This window comes from Aotus nancymaae, unplaced genomic scaffold (assembly GCF_030222135.1).
Source record: "Aotus nancymaae isolate 86718 unplaced genomic scaffold, 86718_ANA_hifiasm-v0.15.2.pri h1tg000039l, whole genome shotgun sequence".
Lineage (NCBI taxonomy): Eukaryota > Metazoa > Chordata > Mammalia > Primates > Aotidae > Aotus > Aotus nancymaae.
The window spans coordinates 5,784,875-5,805,348 of record NW_026988453.1 but is presented as its reverse complement, the minus strand read 5'-3'; the positions used below and the strand labels follow the sequence as shown (position 1 = coordinate 5,805,348).

The 20,474-nt window shown below is 50.8% G+C and overlaps 1 protein-coding gene across 4 annotated transcripts in view; it reads left to right on the top strand.

Annotated features, from left to right (window-relative positions):
- SYT2 (synaptotagmin 2) overlaps positions 1-20,474 on the top strand; it is a 115,163-nt gene that overhangs the window by 81,746 nt on the left and 12,943 nt on the right. For all 4 annotated transcript variants that reach the window (XM_064360244.1, XM_064360245.1, XM_012459473.2 and 1 more), the window contains exons 2-3: positions 18,133-18,333; positions 19,293-19,459. In XM_064360244.1, coding sequence (XP_064216314.1) covers positions 18,150-18,333; positions 19,293-19,459 — 351 coding nt within the window. In that variant the 5' untranslated portion in view covers positions 18,133-18,149. The remainder of the gene's footprint in view (positions 1-18,132; positions 18,334-19,292; positions 19,460-20,474) is intronic.

Sequence of the window (20,474 nt, the reverse complement as noted above, 5' to 3'; positions counted from 1 at the left end):
TGGGGTGCCCTCTAGCACCTGGTCAAGCCAGAGTGTGTGGGAGCCAGGCCTGCAGCACTGCCCTGGGTCAGCCCACAGCGCTTTCTGCTCTGCACATTCGGTTTTCTTTTTGATTGAGTTATGGTTTAGATGCAGCAAAGTGCAGGACTTAGGGGCATATGCACCTCTATAATCACCAAAGAAATTCCTCAGAAGGATCCCTGTCCCCTCCCAGCCCCTGCCTGCCCCTCAAATGTGACCGCTCTGTCGCCATGGAGTCATTTTCTGTTCTTCAGAGCTTTCCTCCCATCCCTGGTCGTTCCTCAATTTCCCTGCCTTTCCTCTTTCTCTACAAATCCTCCAAATACTGATATTACTAGAAGGCCATCTGTGGCCTTCTTCTTATGCCCACACTCTCCCCGGGGGATTATTCTTTCATGCTAGTGACTTCTGGAGCCACTTCTGAGCAACACACACCTGCCCGCCCAGCTGCCTGCTGGGGATGGCCCTCACCTAATGTCAAACTCCTGGGCCCCAGTGATTCTCCCACCTCAGCCTCCTGAGTACCTGGGACTACAGGCACACGCCACCATGCCTGGCTAATTTTTAATTTTTTTGTAAAGACAGGGTTTCACAGTGCTGCGCAGGCTGGCCTCGACCTCCTAAAGTGTCCGGATTACAGGCATGAGCCGCCACGCTAGGGGTGGGTTTCGGCTGGGACATCCTTGGGGAGTCTGGGCAATGTTGCCCCTTCACACCCGTGTTGTCATCTCTAGAGTGGGAGTGGCAGTGGGAGGAAGAACAGCTAGACCCTGCTGACTTCTGAGAGGAAGATGCAGTCAGATACTCACAGATGAGAACTTGAAAACGAACTCAGCAGCCACAGTCGGAGAGGCCATGGCTGCTGAGAGAGGCTGAGTATCGGGGAAGGCAGACTTGGGGTGGGGGAAAGGCTTGGCAGTATCTGGGCACAGGGGCAGGAAAGCAGCCAGGGCTAGTGCATGGCTCAGAAGAGAGGACTTGGCCCGGAGTTGGGCCTCAAGAAGGCTGTCTGGGCTGGAGCTAAAGGCATGGGCAGAAGGAGGACCATTTATCAAGAGAGGCCTGAATTATCCCAGGAAGTAAAACAAAGGGTGTTGGCTTAACCTGGTCCTTCATAGGGGTTAGCAGAGATGCTGCCCCACCTTTCTGCTGGAGCCATCCCCACGTGCTCCTCACAGGCCTATGCCAGCCTGGCTCAGGAGCCAGCCATGGGCATAACACCATGCTCTACATGCGGTGCTCCTGAGCCTTACAGCCCTGAGTGGCAGCTTCCAGTATCATTCCCATTTTGCAGATGGAGTGCTGAGGCCCAGAGAGGTTAAGCGACCTGTTCCAGTTCCCTTAGCTAAAAGTGGCAGAGCCGAGACTCCAGTCCAGGTCGGCCTGCCCAGAGCACAGGCGCTAATTCACCCCACTCGGCCGCACTTGGCTCCTCTTCCTCAGCAGAGCTATCTTCTAGGTTTAGATCCACGTAGAATTCCAAGTTGAGACTTCCAATTTGGAATTCTCCCCCCATGGCTCCCCTCCTCCAGCCCATGGGTGTTTTGAGGCCAGGGTTCATCCCTCCTGGCCCCTATCTCCCATGTCCGCCTGGCCCGGGGTCAGGCAGGAGAGAGTGGGCTTCTTCTGAGAACCTAATTGTGCCCCCGGGACTTGCATGCTCCACTGTAGTTTCTGGAGACCACAGGCTGTCAGAGGTGTTGGTGATAATGGGCATCTCTGTCTGAAGAGTGATGGGCACAGCTCCGTCCCTGGGGCCTGGCCAGCATCTGGAAGGACGGAGGCGCTCTTGGAAATGGGAGGAACAGACTGCACCTTCCTAGGCTGGCTCCCTGCCTGGGGTGCCGGCTCCCAGCTCCTACCGAAAGCAGGCTTAACTCCCCAGATGTCTCCTGACCTCCCCCAGGTTCCAGCATGGCCCACAGTGAGCTACTCTGCTACCTGGGAGTACAGCCCATCCTTGGGGTAAAGGGGCTGTGAGCAAGCGACCTGCTTCATTCCTCACTCAGGCCGTGTCCTCAATTACAAAATGGACATCACAGTCCCCATCTCACAGGGCTGCGGATGGAATGGAATGCAGTGCTGGCACGGAGTGGGCACGGTGGCAGTCTCCCTCCCTGCCCTTGGCACCCGCCTCTGGGCCCAGTGCCTTCATGATCTTCCCGTTAGACCCGCCTTCCCAGTGTGCTTGAGGAGCTCGCGGGGGCTGTTTGTTGGGAAGGAAAGAGTCCCGGGCTGGGTGCTAGGAAGTTTGGGTTCAAGTGCACTGTGAGGTCTCGGGCAAGTTGACCTCTGAGCCTTAGTTGTCTGCTCTGTCAAGGGGCAGAACCGCATCTGCTGCACCTCCCGAGGAGCTCTGTCCTCTCCCTGTGAGCTGCGTCAGGATGGGGCTGGGTTTCTTCGTCTTGTATCCCCAGCACTTAGCATGGAGCCTGCCACAGGATTTGGAAGAAACGAAGTGAGGCTCAGATGAAAGTGGATTTTTAAGCAATTAAAAATGCTAGGGGGTATTTTCAAGGTTGGGTGAGGAAGACAACTCCTGGTCGGCCCCTCAATAACCAGGGAATTGGTCGTCCTGCCCTTCCTTTGCACATTAGTCTCCGGAGAACCTCAGCTGCTTGGGACCCCCTTTCCCGCAGGGAGCCACGTGCCCGCCTGCCTACAGGCTGCCCTCGCATCTCCCCCTGGTGGAGCCCCGCAAGGCAGCGCGCCCGCTCATCACACCCCACCCGTGACCACTCAGGCCCTGGGTGTCAGGATGTGACCTAGACAAGGTACCTCTTCTGGCTTTGGGGTTTCCCATCTCTCCTTTGGCAGGGAGCTTGATGGGACAGAGGTTGCCAGCGTTGGGGGGCAGTGCCTGGTGAGATCCCCCGCCGCCTCTGTTACCTGCTACCAGGCTCAGCAATCAGGCTGCTCCTCTGGGACCTGGCAGGGAAGGCAGTGGTAAACAAGACATGTTCCCACCTCGCAGCCCTAGTGGTCCTCTGGGAGCTGAGCTGCTTATGCAAGTACCTTTGACACCATGCAGAAGTGATGCAGTTTCTGCGAGAGGAACACACAGAGCCAGGGAGAATTCTGGGGCTCAGGCTCCCCAGCTGCACAGCCTCTGCAGCAACCCTTGCCTTCCTGGACACAGCCTGGGCTGGCTCAATCCCTAGCTTGGCGAGCGCTGCAGGCCTCATTGTGGGGAACACGATGTATGTCCTTGAGTCCATGGTCAGCGTGGACTCGGCCTAGCCCTGCTGAAAGGAAATGAGGATTTATTTAGGGTCCACTTTGTGCCAGCACATATGGCCTGTTCAATCCTTATAACATCCCTGTGAGACAGGCACCTGACCCTCGGTTTGTAGCTAAGAAATGATCCCAGAGAAATGAACTCATCTCCCAGGCTGCAGAGCTGCTAAGCATCAGGTTGGAAAGCAGCCATGACCCCTCCCCACTTTGCGCTGCTCACCTTCAGATGTAGGACTCTCCAAGCATCTCGGAGGGCCGGGTCTTAAAAGCTGAGAGGCTATCTAGGCCGCGTGCGGTGGCTCAGGCCTGTAATCTCAGCAGGTGAATTGCTTGAGCCCAGGAGTTGGAGACCAGCCTGGGAAACATAGTGAGACCCCTTCTCTACAAAAAATAGCCGGGCTTTTTTTTCCCCAACTACTTGTCGGGGTTGAGGCAGGAGGATCATTTGAACCTGGGAGGTCCAGGCTGCAGTGAGCTGTGATTGCACCACTGACTCCAGCTTGGGCAACAGAGTGAGACCCTGTCTTAAAAAAATAAAAATGAAAGCTGAGGGGCTCTCTTGGGAGATGCAAAGCCACTTTCCAAAGCATGGAAAGAAGGAGAGAGAAACCAGGTCTCCTGATACCTCGTTCAGGTCCCAGACCTCAGGCCACCTTTGGAGACAGAGGGTCTGGCAGGAGATGCCGCTGCAGAGAGAGTGGGGGGCTGGTGACCCTGTGGTCTCTTCCAACCCCGAGGCTGTAAGGTGACCCGCACCCTAGTCCACCCCCTCTCATTACCCAAGTGCACGGCCTGTAGCTATCACCCTGGCTTCCTGGACAAGGGGTGTGACCCGAGACCCCCAGCTCTCCCTTTCTTGGGGCTTCTTACATTCCCACATATGGCAATGTAACGCACCTGCACACACACACGTTTGCATACATGTTCACAGCCAGTTCATGCATGTTTATACATTCATACGTGGTGTTCATACACATGGTGTTCACGTGCACACACATACACAGCCTTTCTGGCATTCTCTGCCGATTCTCATGGCTGCTGTCACCCATCTCAGCTGGGCCTGAGAGATAGAGACAGGCCTCCTCCCCTGGTGCTGCCGGCTAGCAGACGCCACGGTGCTGATGCTCTGCTCCATTACGGGGCTAATGGAGCCTCCCCTGCCTCCAGCCTCCCACCAGTTGCCCACCTCCTCCTTTCCAGGATGTGAATATTGACTGGGGGCCTGGGAGGCAGTGAGCCTGGCTGGGGTGCCCGGTTGTGTACAGTGGGTGTGGGCGTGGGCCTGGGGTGCAGATGGGGCTGGAGGTAGGCGGCAGGCTCCTGGATGGACAGCAGGGGGCACCACCAGGTCTCCTCGCCCGGCCGCAGGGAGGAAGAAAGGCTGGGAAGGAGGCTGCGGTGGCTCCAGCTTCTCTCCCTCAGCTTGAGCCTGGTGGGGCACCTGCCAGCCAGCCCCGGCTCTTGCCCCGCCCACTGACAACACCCCCTCCCCTTACACTCCCTGCCCACGCTACACACACACCCTACTGCCAAACACACATGCCGTACTACACACCACACACGCCCTACTACACACACACACCCACACCACACAGACACACACCACGCACACCCTACTACACACCACACACATGCCATACTACACACCACACACACCACCCACACCCTACTACACACCACACACACATGCCATACTACACACCACAGACACCCTACTACACACTACACACACCCCCACACCACACAGACACACACCATGCACACCCTACTACATACCACACACGCCATACTACACACCACAGACACCCTACTACACACACACATGCCATACTACTACACACCACACACACACCCACACACCACACAGACACACACCACACACACTCTACATACCACACACATGCCATACTACACACCACACATGCCATACTACACACCACACACACACCATGCACACCCTACTACACCACACACACCCTACTACACACCACACACACCCTATTACACACACGGCATACTGCACACCACACACACTCCACACACACCACACAGACACACACCATGCACACCCTACTACACACCACACACACACCCTACTACACACCACACAGACACACACTACACACACACCATATACATCACACAGACACACACCATATACCACACAGATACACACCCCCTACTACACACCACACACACACACACTCTACTACATGCCACACACCCTACTACACACCACACAGACATATGCACCACAGACACACACCACACACACACACCACACACTCTACTACATGCCACACACCACACACACCACAGACACCACACCCTACAGACACTACTACATGCCACACATACTATACACACCACACACACCCTACTACACACCACACAGACACACACCACACACACTACTACACGCCACACACTACACATACCCTACTGTCATGCCACACATACCACACAGACACCACACACACACCACACAAACCCTACTACACACCACACATACACACACCCTACTACATACCACACCTGCACACCACACAGACACCATACACACCCTACTACACACCATGCACATCATACACGGCACACACACCCTACTACACACCACACACATCGTACACAGCACACACACCCTACTACACACCACACACACATCCTACTACACACCATACAGACACCATACACACCCTTACTACATACCACACACACACCACACCACACTACATCACACCACAAACACCATACACACCCTACTACACACCACACACGTCATACACACCCTACTACACACCACACACACCCTACTGCACACCACATACACTACTATGCACCACACGCATCACACACACCACACACACCCTACTACACAGCACACAGACACACACCACACACACCCCAACTACATACCACACACATACCCTACTACGCACCACACGCACATCACATGCATCACACACCCCCCAACTACACACTACACAGACACACATCACACATACCCAACTACACACCACATACCACATACACACCCTACTACACACCACACACACCACAGACACACATACATATTACATACCACACATACACACTGTACTACACACTACATACACCACACGACACACAACACACAGACACACACCGCACAGACACACACCACACACATCCTACTACACACCACATACCTACCTCACTACACACAACACACCACAACGCATACCCATATTAGACACGTCACAGACTCACTGACACAACATCACACACAAACTCACTATACCCCCATACCACACATATATACACACCACACACATGCCACTACCCACCACTACCCACATACCCCCCAACACCCCATATACCCTCCACCCCTACCCCACCCCCACACATCATACACACCTCTCACTCACACCGTATACACACACCCACTGTCCCCCACACCCTAGCACCTACATTACACACTCACTATACATACAGCACACACATCCTACACACACCACATACACCCCTGCCCACCACACACATGCACATACCACAGACACACTCATACCACACACACACCACCACACTCATGCACTCCTATTAAAAGGCTTTTGCTTTTGTGCCAAACCTCTAACCCTGTCCCTTAGAGGGGTGGTGCTCGGCCGAGCTAGTGTGTTCAAACCTTGTAACATTTAGTCAGAAAGAAAATGCATCAATTTTTAATGGTTTGTAGCTGAAAATGAAGATGTGTCCGGCGTGAAGGATAGCAGGACTGTGCTGGAAGGTGCTGTGTGTCTTGTGAGGCAGAGCTGCTCACACTGTGGCCGAGGATCCATCAGTTGTGTGGGTTAATCACTGCTAAGCCGCAGGAGCTCCCCTTACCCCTGGTGAGCCCTCTCTACCTGGTAGTTGCCCACATCCTCTGCAGAAAGCAGCTCCTCTCTTGGGAGCACGGCCAGCACAGACCCCCATGGTCCCACCTATCCTCCTTCACACTCAGAGTATGGGCACAGCAGACCTCCTGGGGCCCACGGTGCAACCCGCCCACCACACACACACCACACTTTCCATATCCTAAACCAAGCAGCCCAGGGCCCGCTGGTCCCCAAGCCTCCATCTGTCCCCACTCTCACCCATTCGGGGTCCCCTACCCTTCCCCGCCTGCTCCCAAGCATCTTGACACCCAACCAATGGAAGATCCTCTCCTCTGCCCCAGGACAGCTGCCTATGGGTTTGGGAGATGTTGTGGGGTGCTGGGGAGTGGGGAGCCCGGGAGGTCCAGGATTCCGAGTCTTTGGAGAAGGAGGTGGGAAGGCAGCCCATTTGGGGGCCAGAGGCAGCCCCCTGGGCTGGGAGCGGCTGGGGGCCCCAGCAGGCGGCTCAGGGCTGGCTAGGTGGCTGGGCTGTGACTCAGCAGCTTCTCTGCCTTGGCCAGAGTGCGCGTGCTGCAGTACAAACTCCCTCTCCAGGGAGCCTGGACTCCAGCTCCTCTCCCAAGGGGATGGCCGGCTCCTCTGTCCTGTTTCCAGTTGTGATCCTGGCCGGGGTGGCAGAGCAGAGGGTGTGCTGAGGGGCTTGGCCTGGCCAGGGCATCCCTCTGCCCCTTCACCACTGCTACCCATGCACTTTACAAGACTTAGCCAAGGATCAAATGGAGCAATCCTCATTTTCCTTCTCTGGCATCTACGCTGAGATCAGCAAATCCCAGGCCACCTGATGGGAGCCTCAGAATCCAGTGGCTGCGGATTGAGCCCTTCCTGCAGCAATCTTGGGCTGGCCTGTTAGCCTCCCTGGGCTTGTGCATCTGGGCTCCCAGGGCTTGGTGGGGTGCCCTGAGGGGTGTCAAGGGCCTGGAATCCGGGAATTGACAGCTCAGGCAGCACCGCCAGCAGTTAGCCATGTTGTTTGTGTGATGGAGGTAAGTCACCTCCCTTTGGGGTCTCAGTTTCTTCGTTTTTGAAATGAGGCTGTGGACTGTGTGGTCTGTAAGATCCCCAGCCCTCACAGGCTGGGCTTTATTAATATTTGCGCGTGATTTAAGGACATCCACGCCTGGGGTCTAGGTTCAGAGAGAAATAATCCGAGGCAGGTGTGAGGTGCCGCGGCTTACAGAGCCTTACTCGGGAGCCTTCACCTTTGATCATGGAAGCCGTCCTTAAGGCAGGCAGGGCAGGGATGCTTAACCCACACTTACGGACAGACGTGCAAGCCCAGGGAGGCTAACAGGCCTGCCCAAGATTGCTGCAGGAAGGGCTCAATCCTCAGCCTTTGGATTCTGAGGCTCCCATCAGGTGGCCTAGGATTTGCTGATCTCAGCGTAGATGCAAGAGAAGGAAAATGAGCGTTGATGCAGCAGGAGAGATTGAAGTTAGACACTGGCAGGACCTTCCAACTGTCAGGAACCTGGGAGTTGTTGCTTCCCCAGGGCCAGTTGGGAACAAACTCTGCTTCTGTGTGTGCAGAATGGCAACCTCGCTGCCAAGTGGAGGTGTGCGTGGACTGACCAAGAAGGATCATCAGGCCTCGGTACACAAGGAGCTCAAAGAAATGAGTAATTTATTTTCAGAATGAGCTGGAAAATTAATTCATTAAAACTTTATCCTCAGCCTCCCAGGAGCAAATGCTGGACCGAAGCATTGGTGCAAAACATAAAGACATACATTTCTCCTGAAGTATTGATCTTTGTAGCCTGCTGGCTTCGGGGAGAGGCATCCTGCTGCTCAACCTTTTTCCATCTCATTACTTTGGCTTCTGCAAATACAATGCCAGGAAAGATTAAATACTGTAAGCTGTATCCAGTCAGCTCTCCATTATCTGCCTTAATCGAGGCCAGTACTGAGTGGGGTAATCCACAGAAGTGCCTAGTCCCCAGATTATATTTAATTGGTTTGGGGTGGCAGCTGATGGTGAGTGAGTTTGTGTGTGTGTGTATGTGTGTGTGTATACACGCACACACACGCAATGCTTTTGGTGAGGGTGAGGATCGAACTTACTCATCTTTGATGTGGCATCAGGATCCCATTTTGGAGGAGTCCCATTTGGGGCACACCAAGGGAGCCCAGAAGCTTGCCGGAAGAGACAGCAGGGCTTCCGGTCTCCCGACGCTTTGTAGGGAAGAGGAGAAGCAAGGTGAGGGTGAGGTGGCCTCTGAGGGTGAGAGGGGACGGTCCTGGTGGCACTCTCCCTGCAGCATGCCTCCGCCCTGGAGCAGGTCAGTGATTCCTGGATGAGCTACACAAACCCACTCACTGGTTCTCTCTCTTGGTCAGGCGCAGTGACTCATGCCTGTAATCCCAGCACTTTGGGAGGCTAAAGCGGGAAAATTGTGTGAGGCCAGGAGTTCAAGACCAGCCTGGGCAACATAGTGGTGCCCTGTCTCTATAAAACATTTTAAAAACTAGCCAGGCATGGTGGTGCACATTTGTAGTCCTAGCTCTTTGGGAGGCTGAGGTGGGAGGATTGCGTGGGCCCAGGAGTGTGAAGGCTGCAGTGAGTTATGATCACTCCCCTGTACTCCAGCCTGAGCAACAGAGTGAGACACTGTCTCTAAAAAATAAAATGAAATATACAAACCCCCCTCACTTGTTTTCTCTTTCACAAGGCTGAGGGTCCAGCTCCAGGGTTCTGAAGTACCAGAGGGTGGAAGAGACAGGCAGATATTTGTGGGGTTCAACATTTTAAAGATACAGAAAGATACATAGTGAAAGATTTTTCAGCTCCTCCGTTTCCAACTCCCCTCCCCAGAAGCGACTACAACTAACGTCATCCTTATGCACCTTTCCAGAGCCGTGCTGTGAACATAGCATATATATGCTCCTCCCCCACCCTTTACACAGGTATCATACTCACTCCTCTGCACACCAGTTCTTTGACTGTCTCCCTTGGAGATCATTCCCTATTCGCCCACACGAGCAAAGCTCCAGGGCATTGGGCTTTCTGTGACGTTCCCATGTGGACTGACCATGGACAGAGTGAAGACCCTCAAAGCAGCACATCCTAGAACTACTGAGTGTGAGTGTGAGAGTGTGCGAGGTCGTCTCACCCCACTTTTCTCCTCCAGCCTCGCTCCCCTTCCCTCCTACTCAACTCGATTGTCAATCAAGTCTCCCTCGAGTTTAGGTACAGGAATGCGGCTGAGCTCTGAGCACATCTGGGCGTTTGGGGTTGAGGAAAGAGAGAATCTCCAGACAGGTGTTGTTTCTGCTTGTTATAGGAGGGCTCATAATGAGGGGCGAGATGGCGGCACTCCCATCCTCCTGCACTCCCATCCCGGAGTGTCCCTGGGCTCTCTGTTCATGCATTCTTTTTGATACTCACCCAAAGGCCTGCTTTCTGCATGACTATTTTCTCTCCATATGACAGAGAGGGAAAAAAGGATAGGATAAAGGATAAGCCAACCAGGTTGTCACCCGCTCCCCAACTCCTCACCCACCCTAGGCCAAATGTGGCTGTTCTCCCTAGCAAAGGGAGCCAGAGGCAGTCAATAGGTGCTCCGAGACCCCAGCGTGTTCTTGGGTCTGTGCAGGGACTCAGACCATGCATGCCTGAGCCTGGTTCCTCCTGGACCACTGCTCCCAGCCCTGGGGCCACTTGCAGAGGCCTGAGTGCTTGGGACTGACACTGTCACAGAGGCCAAGTGGCCATCTTGGGCAGACAGACAAAAAGACAGCAGCCAGTGGACTGGGAGGAAAAGGGAATTCCTGCGTGGATTCGGTTTCGTGACCTCGCTTCTGGTGTACCCCTGCTTCTCCAGCATCATTTCCCACTATTGGAGACTCCCCCTTCCTGAGCTTTCCCTGAGGACTGGGCCCCCACCTTGCCCCTGAGCAGGAGACCTGGCCTCAGTCAAATTTAGACCCAGATCTTTACTCTGACCAACGGTGTGACCTTGGGCAGGTCACTTGCCTGTCTGAGCAGCTTTGCCTTATCTTTGAATGATGCTAGTAATTATGTCCTCTTCCTGGGTGGGTTAGCTGAGAATGTCTGTGTGCTCACTAAACAGAGTTATGGTGATCGAACCCGTTGTTACCCCCAGTGTCCTCCTGCCCACCCCGCCCTGATGCAGCCTTTCCTGGATGTGGGGTGGAGAGAACCTTCCAGGTCCGCAGAGCCTTTGAGGCTTATTTTACTTCCAACAACTGGGCTTGGACTTTGACCTGTCTGGCAAGTCTTTCCAAATTACTTAGAACTTCGTGTTTTCAGTGTGGTGCCCAGATCACCTGCGTCAGAGGAAACAGGGGTGCTTTTTACAATGCAGATCCCTGGGTACGCTCCAGTCCAATGAGTCATCTGAGTTAGACTCTAGGGGACAGGGTGCAAGGGCAGGGGTCTGCATTTTAACAAACTCCCCAAGGGGTCTTGATGTAGGCCAAGCCTGAGAGAGCCTTGTTCAGTCCCTTCCCTTGTATATCTTCTCCCTTGACGGGACCTCCCAGGCCCTCCCTCTTGAGACCTTGGCCTGTGGCCCAGCAGGCTGGGAGTAGGCATCTCTCCCCATCCCCAGCCTCCGTCCCGACAGCTGCAGCCTTCACCTAATGACCCCATTTCATGCTTCCTGCTCGGGTGATTCTGACCAGACAGAGGAGTTCACTCTGTCCTGGGAGCCCTGACACCCTGATCCATTTATCATCCTCAAGTCTTCCAGCCGGCTGCTCTCCCTGGGGACCGCAGCTCCCAGCCATGCGGGAGGCGGGGCAGCTGTGAGTCCCCAAGGATTTGGCTCTCCCTCACGTCGTTCTTGCCTCCATTCCTCCCCAGCCACGGCAGCCCTGCCTCCTAGAGTCGGGGAAATAGTCCTGGAGGCGGAGGGGGCCGCTGGGCTGCGGAAGGAAGCACTGGACTAGGGGTCCAGAGACTTAGATTCTTCCTCCACCAAATGCCTGTGCTATCTTAGATGACTGGCTTCATTTCTCTGGGCCTCCAGGAGTCTTGGGTGGGACAGGGAGTGTGAAAGGGGTTGGGCTGCTTTCCCTCTTTTTACTTTATTTTTTTTTTTTTACTTCTCTGACTCTAGAAGGGACAGCAGAGCCAGATGATAAGGGGCCACATCAGAGGGAGGATCTGCCGAGGGAATCTTGGTCTCTCAGCTACTGGAGCGTCTCTCAGGGAAAATGGAAATACAACCCAAGGGCAGCCTTGGAAAAATCAGCAGTGGTTCTCTACATGCTGGGCAGGTTCTGGGCTGTGGGAAGGGCATGCGGTCTCCCTGCATGCAACATCTCATTTAATCTCAGCCTCAACTCGAGGGTTCAGGAATAAAAGCTGCATTCCAATAGTTAAGAAGTCTGATGCTCAGAGAGGTGAAAGAAACCACCCGAGGTGAAATGGCTCATAACGGGGTATGCCTGACTCTCTATGGTCCCAGGCTTGCTGCAAGAGGAGAGGAAGGGTGGGCAGTTCCCAGAGCCATGTGCAATGCCCCCACTTCCCATGCCAGCTTTAGGGTCTCACTGTACACACACACACACACACACACACGCACGCAGGCATGCACTATTAGAACAAATGATTTCAGGCTGGGCGAGGTGGCTCACGCCTATAATCCCAGCACTTTGGGAGGTGGAGGCAGGCGGATCACCTGAGGTCAGGAGTTCAAGACCAGCCTGGCCAACATGGTGAAACCCCATCTCTGCTAAAACTATAAAAGTTAGCTAGACACGGTGGCAGATGCCTGTAATCCCAGCTACTCGGAAGGCTGAGGCACCCGGGAGGTGGAGGTTGCAGTGAGCCAAGATCTTACTACTGCTCTCCAGCCTGGGTGATAGAGTGAGACTGTCTCAAAAAATAAAACAAAACAAAACAAAAGAGTTTGGCAATGTGGCAGGGCATAAGACTGAGATATAAAAATCTGTTATATTTCTATACACTAGCAATGAACAATCTCAGAGTGAAGAAAATAATTCCATTTATAATGACATCAAAAAGAATAAGATACCTAGGAACAAAAGAACTACAAGATGTGTATGTTGAAAACTACAAAACAATCTTGAAAGAAATTAAGGTCTAAATAAATGGAAACATAGTGTAAAAAACTCAATATTGTTATGATCCCTGAGCTGATCTGCAGATTCAACACAATGCTGCCAAAAATTCCAGCTATTTTATAGCAATTAAGAAGCTGGTCCTAAAATTCATATGGAAATGCAAGGAACCCAGAATAGCCAAAACAATCCTGATTAAAGAACAAGGCCTGGTGCGGTGGTTCACGCCTGTAGTCCTAGCACTTTGGGAGGCCAAGGCGGGTGGATTGCTTAAGCGCAGGAGTTAGACCAGCCTGGGCAGCATAGTGAAACCCTGTCTCTACAAAAGTATAAAAATTAGCCAGTTGTGGTGGCATGGGGCTGTAGTCCCAGCTACTCAGAAGGCTGAGGGGGGAGGATTGATTGAGCCCGGAGGTCAAGGTTGCAGTGAGCCATTTTCACACCACTGTACTCCAGCCTGGGTGACAGAGTGAGACCCTGTCTCAAACCACTTCCTCTACCCCCCCCCCCAAAAAAAAGTTGGAAGATCCATACTGCCTGATTTCAAAACTTACTACAAAGCTATGGTAATCAAGACAGTGGGGTCAACAGCAGGCAGGTGCTATTAAAGAAAGTGCAGGACTGCCGTGAGGTTAGACATACAGATAGAATTGAGAGTCCAAAAATAAACCCTCATATTTATGGTCAGTTAATATTTTACAAGGGAACTAAGACAATTGGATGGGGGAAAGAGTAGTCTTTTCAACAAATGTTACTGTATCAAATGGATATCCACATACAAATGAATGAATTTGAACCCCTTCCTTACGCCGTACTCAAAGTGGATTGTAGACCTGAAATTAACTCAAGTGGATTGTAGCAACACAGTAGAACCTCATTTCTAGAAGAAAATTTAAAATTAGCTAGGTGTAATGACACATGGCTGTAGTTCCAGCTGCTTTGGAAGCTGAAGCTGGAGGATTGCTTGAGCTCAGGAGGCCAAGGCTGCAGTGAGCCATGATCATGCCACTGCACTTCAGCCTGTGTGACAGAGTGAGACCCTGTCTCAAAAAATAAGTGGATTGTAGACTTGAATGGGAGAGCTAAAACTATACAACTCCCATAAGAAAACATGGGAGCAAATCTTGGTGCCCTTGGGTTTATTGATGGTTTCTTGGATATAGCACCAAAAATATGGTAATGAAAGAAATAACTAAATTGGACATCATCAAAATTGAAAACTTTTGCTTCAAAGGACACCATTAAAAAAATAAAAATATGACCAGGCGCAATGGCTCATGCCTGTAATCCCAGCACTTTGGCAGCCTGAGGAGAGCAGATCAACTGAGGTCAGGAGTTTGAGACCAGCCTAGCCAACATGATGAAACCCTGTATTAAAAATACAAAAATTAGTGGGGCATGGTGGTGAGCACCTATAATCCCAGCTACTTGGGAGGCTGAGGCAGGAGAATCGCTTCAACCCGGGAGGCGGAGGTTGCAGTGAGCCGAGATTGCCCCACTGCACTCCAGCCTGGATGATGAACAAAACTCCATCTCAAACACACACACATGAAAATATGACCCTAGAATGGGAAAAAATATTTGCAAATCATATATTCAACAAGGAACTGGTATCCAGAATGTATAAAAATTCTTACAACTCAGTAATAAAAAGACGAATGTTTAAAAATGGCCAAAGGATTTCAGTAGGTATTTTTCTATGGAAGACACTCAAATGACCAATAATCACATGTAAAGATGGGCAGCAGCATTAGTCATCAGGAAAATGCAAATCAAAACTACAGTGAAACGCCACTTCACCTCTACCAGGATTCCTATGAACAAAAAGACGTAATATCAAGTGTTGTCTGGGATGTGGAGAACTTAAAACCCGCAGACATTGCTGGTGGGAACAGTTGGTGCCAGCACCTTAAAATGTCAAACATAGTTATGACCCAGCAATCCCGTACTTAAATATCTACCCAAGAGAAATATATCCACATATGTTCACACAAAAACTTATACATGGATGTTCATGGCAGCATCATTCATAATATCTCACAAGTAGGATATTGTTAGCTATATTTAGTTATAAAATAGCCAAAATGGAAATAACCCAAATGTTTATAAATTGATGAAGGAATAGATAAATGTTTTAGGCAAGGTGCGGTGGCTCATACCTGTAATGCCAACATTTCAGGAGGCTGAAGTGGGAGGACTGCTTGAGGCCAGGAACTTAAGACCAGCTTGGGCAATATAGGGAGACCCCATATCTACAAAAAAATTAAAAAGTTAGCCTGGCGTGATGGCACGCAACTGTAGTCCCAGCTGCTCAGGAAGCCAAGGTGGGGAATCACTTGAGCCCCGGAGGTGGAGGCTGTAGTAAGCCATGGTTGCACCACTGCACGCCAGTCTCACTCTGCCTCAAAAAAAAAAAAAAGTGTTCTACCTACATAGTGGAATATTACGTGGCAATAAAAAGGGAATGAGATACTGATACATGCTACAACATGGATTAACCTCGAAAACATCATACTGAATGAGAGAAGCCACTCACAAAGACAACGTATTTCATAATTCCAATGACATGAAATGTTCGGGATAGACAAATCTATAGAGACACAAAGTAGATTATTGGTTGCTGGAACTGGGAAGAGGATGAGAATGGAAGTAACTGCTAATGGGACCTGGTTTCTTTTTGAGGTGGTGAAAATGTTCTATATGAGACTGCTAATTGTTGTACAAACTGTGAATATAATAAAAAGCACTGAACTGTACAGTTTAGTGGGTGACTTATAAGGTATATGAATTACATCTCAAGCTGCTTTTAAAAAAGTCACAGAGACCTAGACACTTTGGTGGAAGTGAGGGGAGACGGACATGGCGAAGGCCTGGACACTCTTGATCCCTGGTGTGGCTCCTTGCAGTTCTCACCAAACTCGATCCATCTCTCTGCCCCCAGAGGGGAAGTCCAGTGGACCTTGGTTTTTCATTTCAAAACCAGTTTTGGGGTCAAGACTATTTCAACATGTCATGTAGTAAGAGTTTAATAAATGCTTGGTGAATGAACATGCATTGCATCAATGTACAGGTCACCAGAAGCACTTAAGGTTGGAGCAGTCTCCAGGGCTGGGGAGGGGATCTCAGCAGGTTTTTAAAGGAAGGGATGGAACTTCGGAGCTCCTAAAATGTTCCTTCAGAAGAAGCCTGAGTCCAGAGGAGAGATGACTCATCCCTAACATGCAGTGAGAAAAGTCTTACGTTTTTCTTTAAATTCTTGTGCTGTATGCATCCTACTCTATATTTTCAGCTTGTTTTAATTTAAAAATACTGTAAACTGCCATTCAGTAAAATGGATGCTTCAGGGAGTTGTGCTGTGTATCCTTGCATCCTAGAATATCTGTGGGTGTACACTGCTACGTTCCCTCAGAGGAGCTCAGTCAACAAATACCTCCTGAGTGCCCGCTGTGTGCTTGGCATGAGGGGCGCTGTTGCCAACACAGGATCTGCCCTCATGCGACTTCAGTTGAGAAATGAGTGCATAGCCCCGAGGAGCAGAAAGAGCTTAGTGGAGAGGACAGAATTGCTGTGGGCAGAGTTTGGAAGCTCATAAGAACATTACCTTAAATTAAGAACAACATGTATGCTCAGTGTTCTACTAGCAAAAAGTTGAAAACTGCCTAAATGTCTAATAGTGGAATGGCTAAACAAATTACGGTGTTACCATGTAGTAGGATATTATGTGGCTATTTAATAATAAAGAAAAAATGTAACAAAGGAAAAGGCTTATGATGAAATTTTATATAAAATAGTCTTCAAAAAAAAAACCTATATATAGTATGGTCTCATCATGTAAAACATACTCAGAAAAATACCAGCATAGACTGCCCCAAATGCTAGTTGTCTCTGGATGGTAGAATTATGAGGGATTTCTCTCTCTCTCCCCCTAAACTTTCAACAGTAAGTCTGGGTTATGTTATTAATAAACATGGTGTCTTTGATGCGGGAAGGCCAGTGTGCAGGTGCATGTGGGGCAGGGCTGGAGATGGACCTGGAGCAGGGGCTACGGAGTAGACCAGGGGAGGAAGGGCTAGGGATGGAGATGCTGGTGCTGTCTTCTAGAGAGGTCAAAACAAACCCCGAGTGAGCACTGAGGGAGCCAGTGAAGAAAGCGCTGAGGGCTGAGGAGAGAGTCTTGGAGGGCAGGAGGAGGACTTGGAGTCAGGGATGATGAGAGTTCAAGTGTCATGGAGATAGGCAGAGAATCTAGACAGAGCAATGTCTGAAAATCCTTGGAAGTCAAGGAGAGAGGTTGAAAGAGGAGCTCTCAGTGTAAAACCTTGTCTCCTTCCTAGAGCTGTGACGTTAGATTTAAATGAGAGATACAGGAGAGCGATTAGCTATGCAGGCTCTGGAGCTGGGCAGACTAGTTCAAACCTCAGTTTCAGAACTTACAGCTAAGTGACCTTGGAAAAACTGTCTAGCCTCTCTGAATCTGTTTCCCCATCTGTTAAATGGAAACAACAAAAACCATTAGGTTCATTAGGTTGTTGTTTGGATTAGATGAACAACGCATGAAAAGTGCTTTGCATAGTGCCTGACACGTAATGTACTATTTTAAGAGACAGAACCTTACTTAGTTACCCCATAGCTCATGTAACTAACAAACTCCTGGACTCAAGTGATCCTCTGTCACTTCAGCCTCCACCATGCCTAATTAAAAAAACAAAAAGTTCGAATGTTCTTGCTGTGCTGCCCAGGCTGACTGTGTACTAACAGGATGATGTCTATTATTATTGTTTTACTACAGTTGTTCATATTGTGCAAAACATCTTCGATCTGTAAAGAGCTTCTCCCGGTCCTTTGGGTAGGGCTTTCTGAGGGGAAGATGACCTCTGGGATGTTCATCCTGCCCTCTTCCCCTCTTATTCCCCAGCTGTCCCCTCTGCCACCATGAGGAACATTTTCAAGAGGAACCAGGAGCCCATTGTGGCTCCTGCCACCACCACCGCCACGATGTCCATCGGACCTGTGGACAACTCTAACTCCACTGAGAGTGGGGGTGCTGGGGAGAGCCAGGAGGACATGTTTGCCAAACTGAAGGAGAAGTTTTTCAATGAGATCAACAAGATTCCCTGTGAGTGTCCCTGGTGGCTGAGAAGGTGGGGCAAGGCTAGAGTCTGGGAGGGGTGAGAAAGGGTGGGGACACCACTGGGATGTGATTGGCTGTGCTCTTTCCTAATGCTTAGATTTCAGGATGGATTTTTGGAAAGTCCCTGTAGGAATGGGGGAGGGGGAAGTAGGGTCTGCCATTAATGTAGCAGACAAGGGGGTTTGTGTGCTTCAACTTCTCAGGGGAAGAAAAGTTCTTATAATTTTAAAAACTGTCCAAAGATGAAACCAAAAGGAGATGAAAAATTATGAAACAGAAGTCACTGTTCAAGTTTGCCAGTAACACTTTGAAATTTATTTTGGAAGACAGAAAATAAAAGCCCCTGCTGCTTTTGAATTCCTGGTAGAGGCTATATAGGAGACACCAGAGATGCAGTTTAATGGGGAGCAGCCACACTGGTGGGAGATGGTGCTTCAGAACCACGGAGAGCAGCCCAGAGCCCATCCCCAAACAGTTGGGTTTTGCAAAGCCCAGCAGTGGTCTAGGTCCAGACTCAATCTTAAGGAGCTTGGCCTATCAGGCTATGCATTAGCCCTCTCAAGACTTGGCACAAGGGATGGAGGCCAAGGGACCGATAAGCATCATCCCATCCTCTCCAGTATGAGCTGCTCCTCCGTAGATCACACTAGTCAAACTCAATAGAGCTAAACTGATATTCTTTCATGCATACAGCTGGTTGCTACCTCTCAGCCAGCAGGTTATACCAACAAGGGCAGTAGGAAAAAAAAAAAAGGCATTAGTGAAAAGGCATGCCAAGTGTATGCAACTTACATGCAAATCAGTCATGGGTGGTGGCTTTTAAAATGTGGGGTATGGGCATTGTGGGAGGGCAGTCATATTCCTGAACCATTTTTGCCAATGCTATGGGATCCGGGGCTGCAAGGCATGGCACTGCTGACCCCGGGTCTTCTCTGTGTGGGCAGTACCACCCTGGGCCCTGATCGCCATTGCTGTGGTTGCTGGACTCCTGCTCCTTACCTGCTGCTTCTGCATCTGCAAGAAGTGCTGCTGCAAGAAGAAGAAGAACAAGAAGGAGAAGGGCAAAGGCATGAAGAATGCCATGAACATGAAGGACATGAAAGGGGGTCAGGTAGGGCACACTGGTTGTGAGGGGCTGGAAGGGGCTTAGCCCAGGCTTTCCTGATGCTGAAAGGGGAAGCAGAGGCTCCTGGTCTTCCACAGCCAAACCGGCTCCCCTCCTTAAAACTGGGTTCTCTCAGGCCAGGCGTGGTGGCTTATGCCCATAATCCCAGCACTTTGGGAGGCTGAGGCAGGCAGATCACCTGAGGTCAGGAGTCCAAGACCAGCCCGGCTGACATGGAGAAACCTCGTCTCTACTAAAATACAAAATTAGCCGGGCGTGGTGGTGCATGCCTGTAATCCCAGCTACTGGGGAAGCTGAGGCAGGAGAATCGCTTGAACCCAGGAGGTAGAGGTTGCAGTGAGCCAAGATCATGCCATTGCACTCCAGCCTGGGCAACAAGAGCAAAACTCCCAAAAAAAAAAAAAAAAAAAAGCTCTCTCGATTACATCTCTAGTGTAACAGCATTTAGCTGGAGGCCCCTAAGAAGTGGGAACCTTATTCCTGTGTTAGCATGAACTCAAAAGACAGTGAAGGAGAACAATATATTGATCGCAAATGAGGCTACTGGGACAAAATGTTGGAAAGAGACACCCCCCACCAGCAAGACACCATCGGGTAACCCTGTGTTTTCCTGCCAGATAGACTAAAGGATGCTATCGCATGGGGCGGGAATCAAATGAGGCAGAAGAGTGGCCCCGAGGCACCAAGACAGAGCCAAGTGGAATCCGTCATTAATCATATGATGATTTCATTTATTTTCCCCAGTCTTTTGATGTTGGTCAGCCTAGAAACCTCCTTTTCTTCTGTTAAGTTTGCAGAGGCCGCTGTGTGCTTCCCTTTTCCCCATGTTTGTTTTGGTGGTGACTAGGAGGAATCTCTTGCTCAAGGAATCCATATGGAGGATGGAGGGAAGGGCCTGATATCAAGAAGTCACGGATCTAAGTGGCCTTTGAGTGTGTGTGTGTGTGTGTGTGTGTGTGTGTGTGTCCAAAAGGCAGTGTGTGCTAGTGTGTGTTGGGAG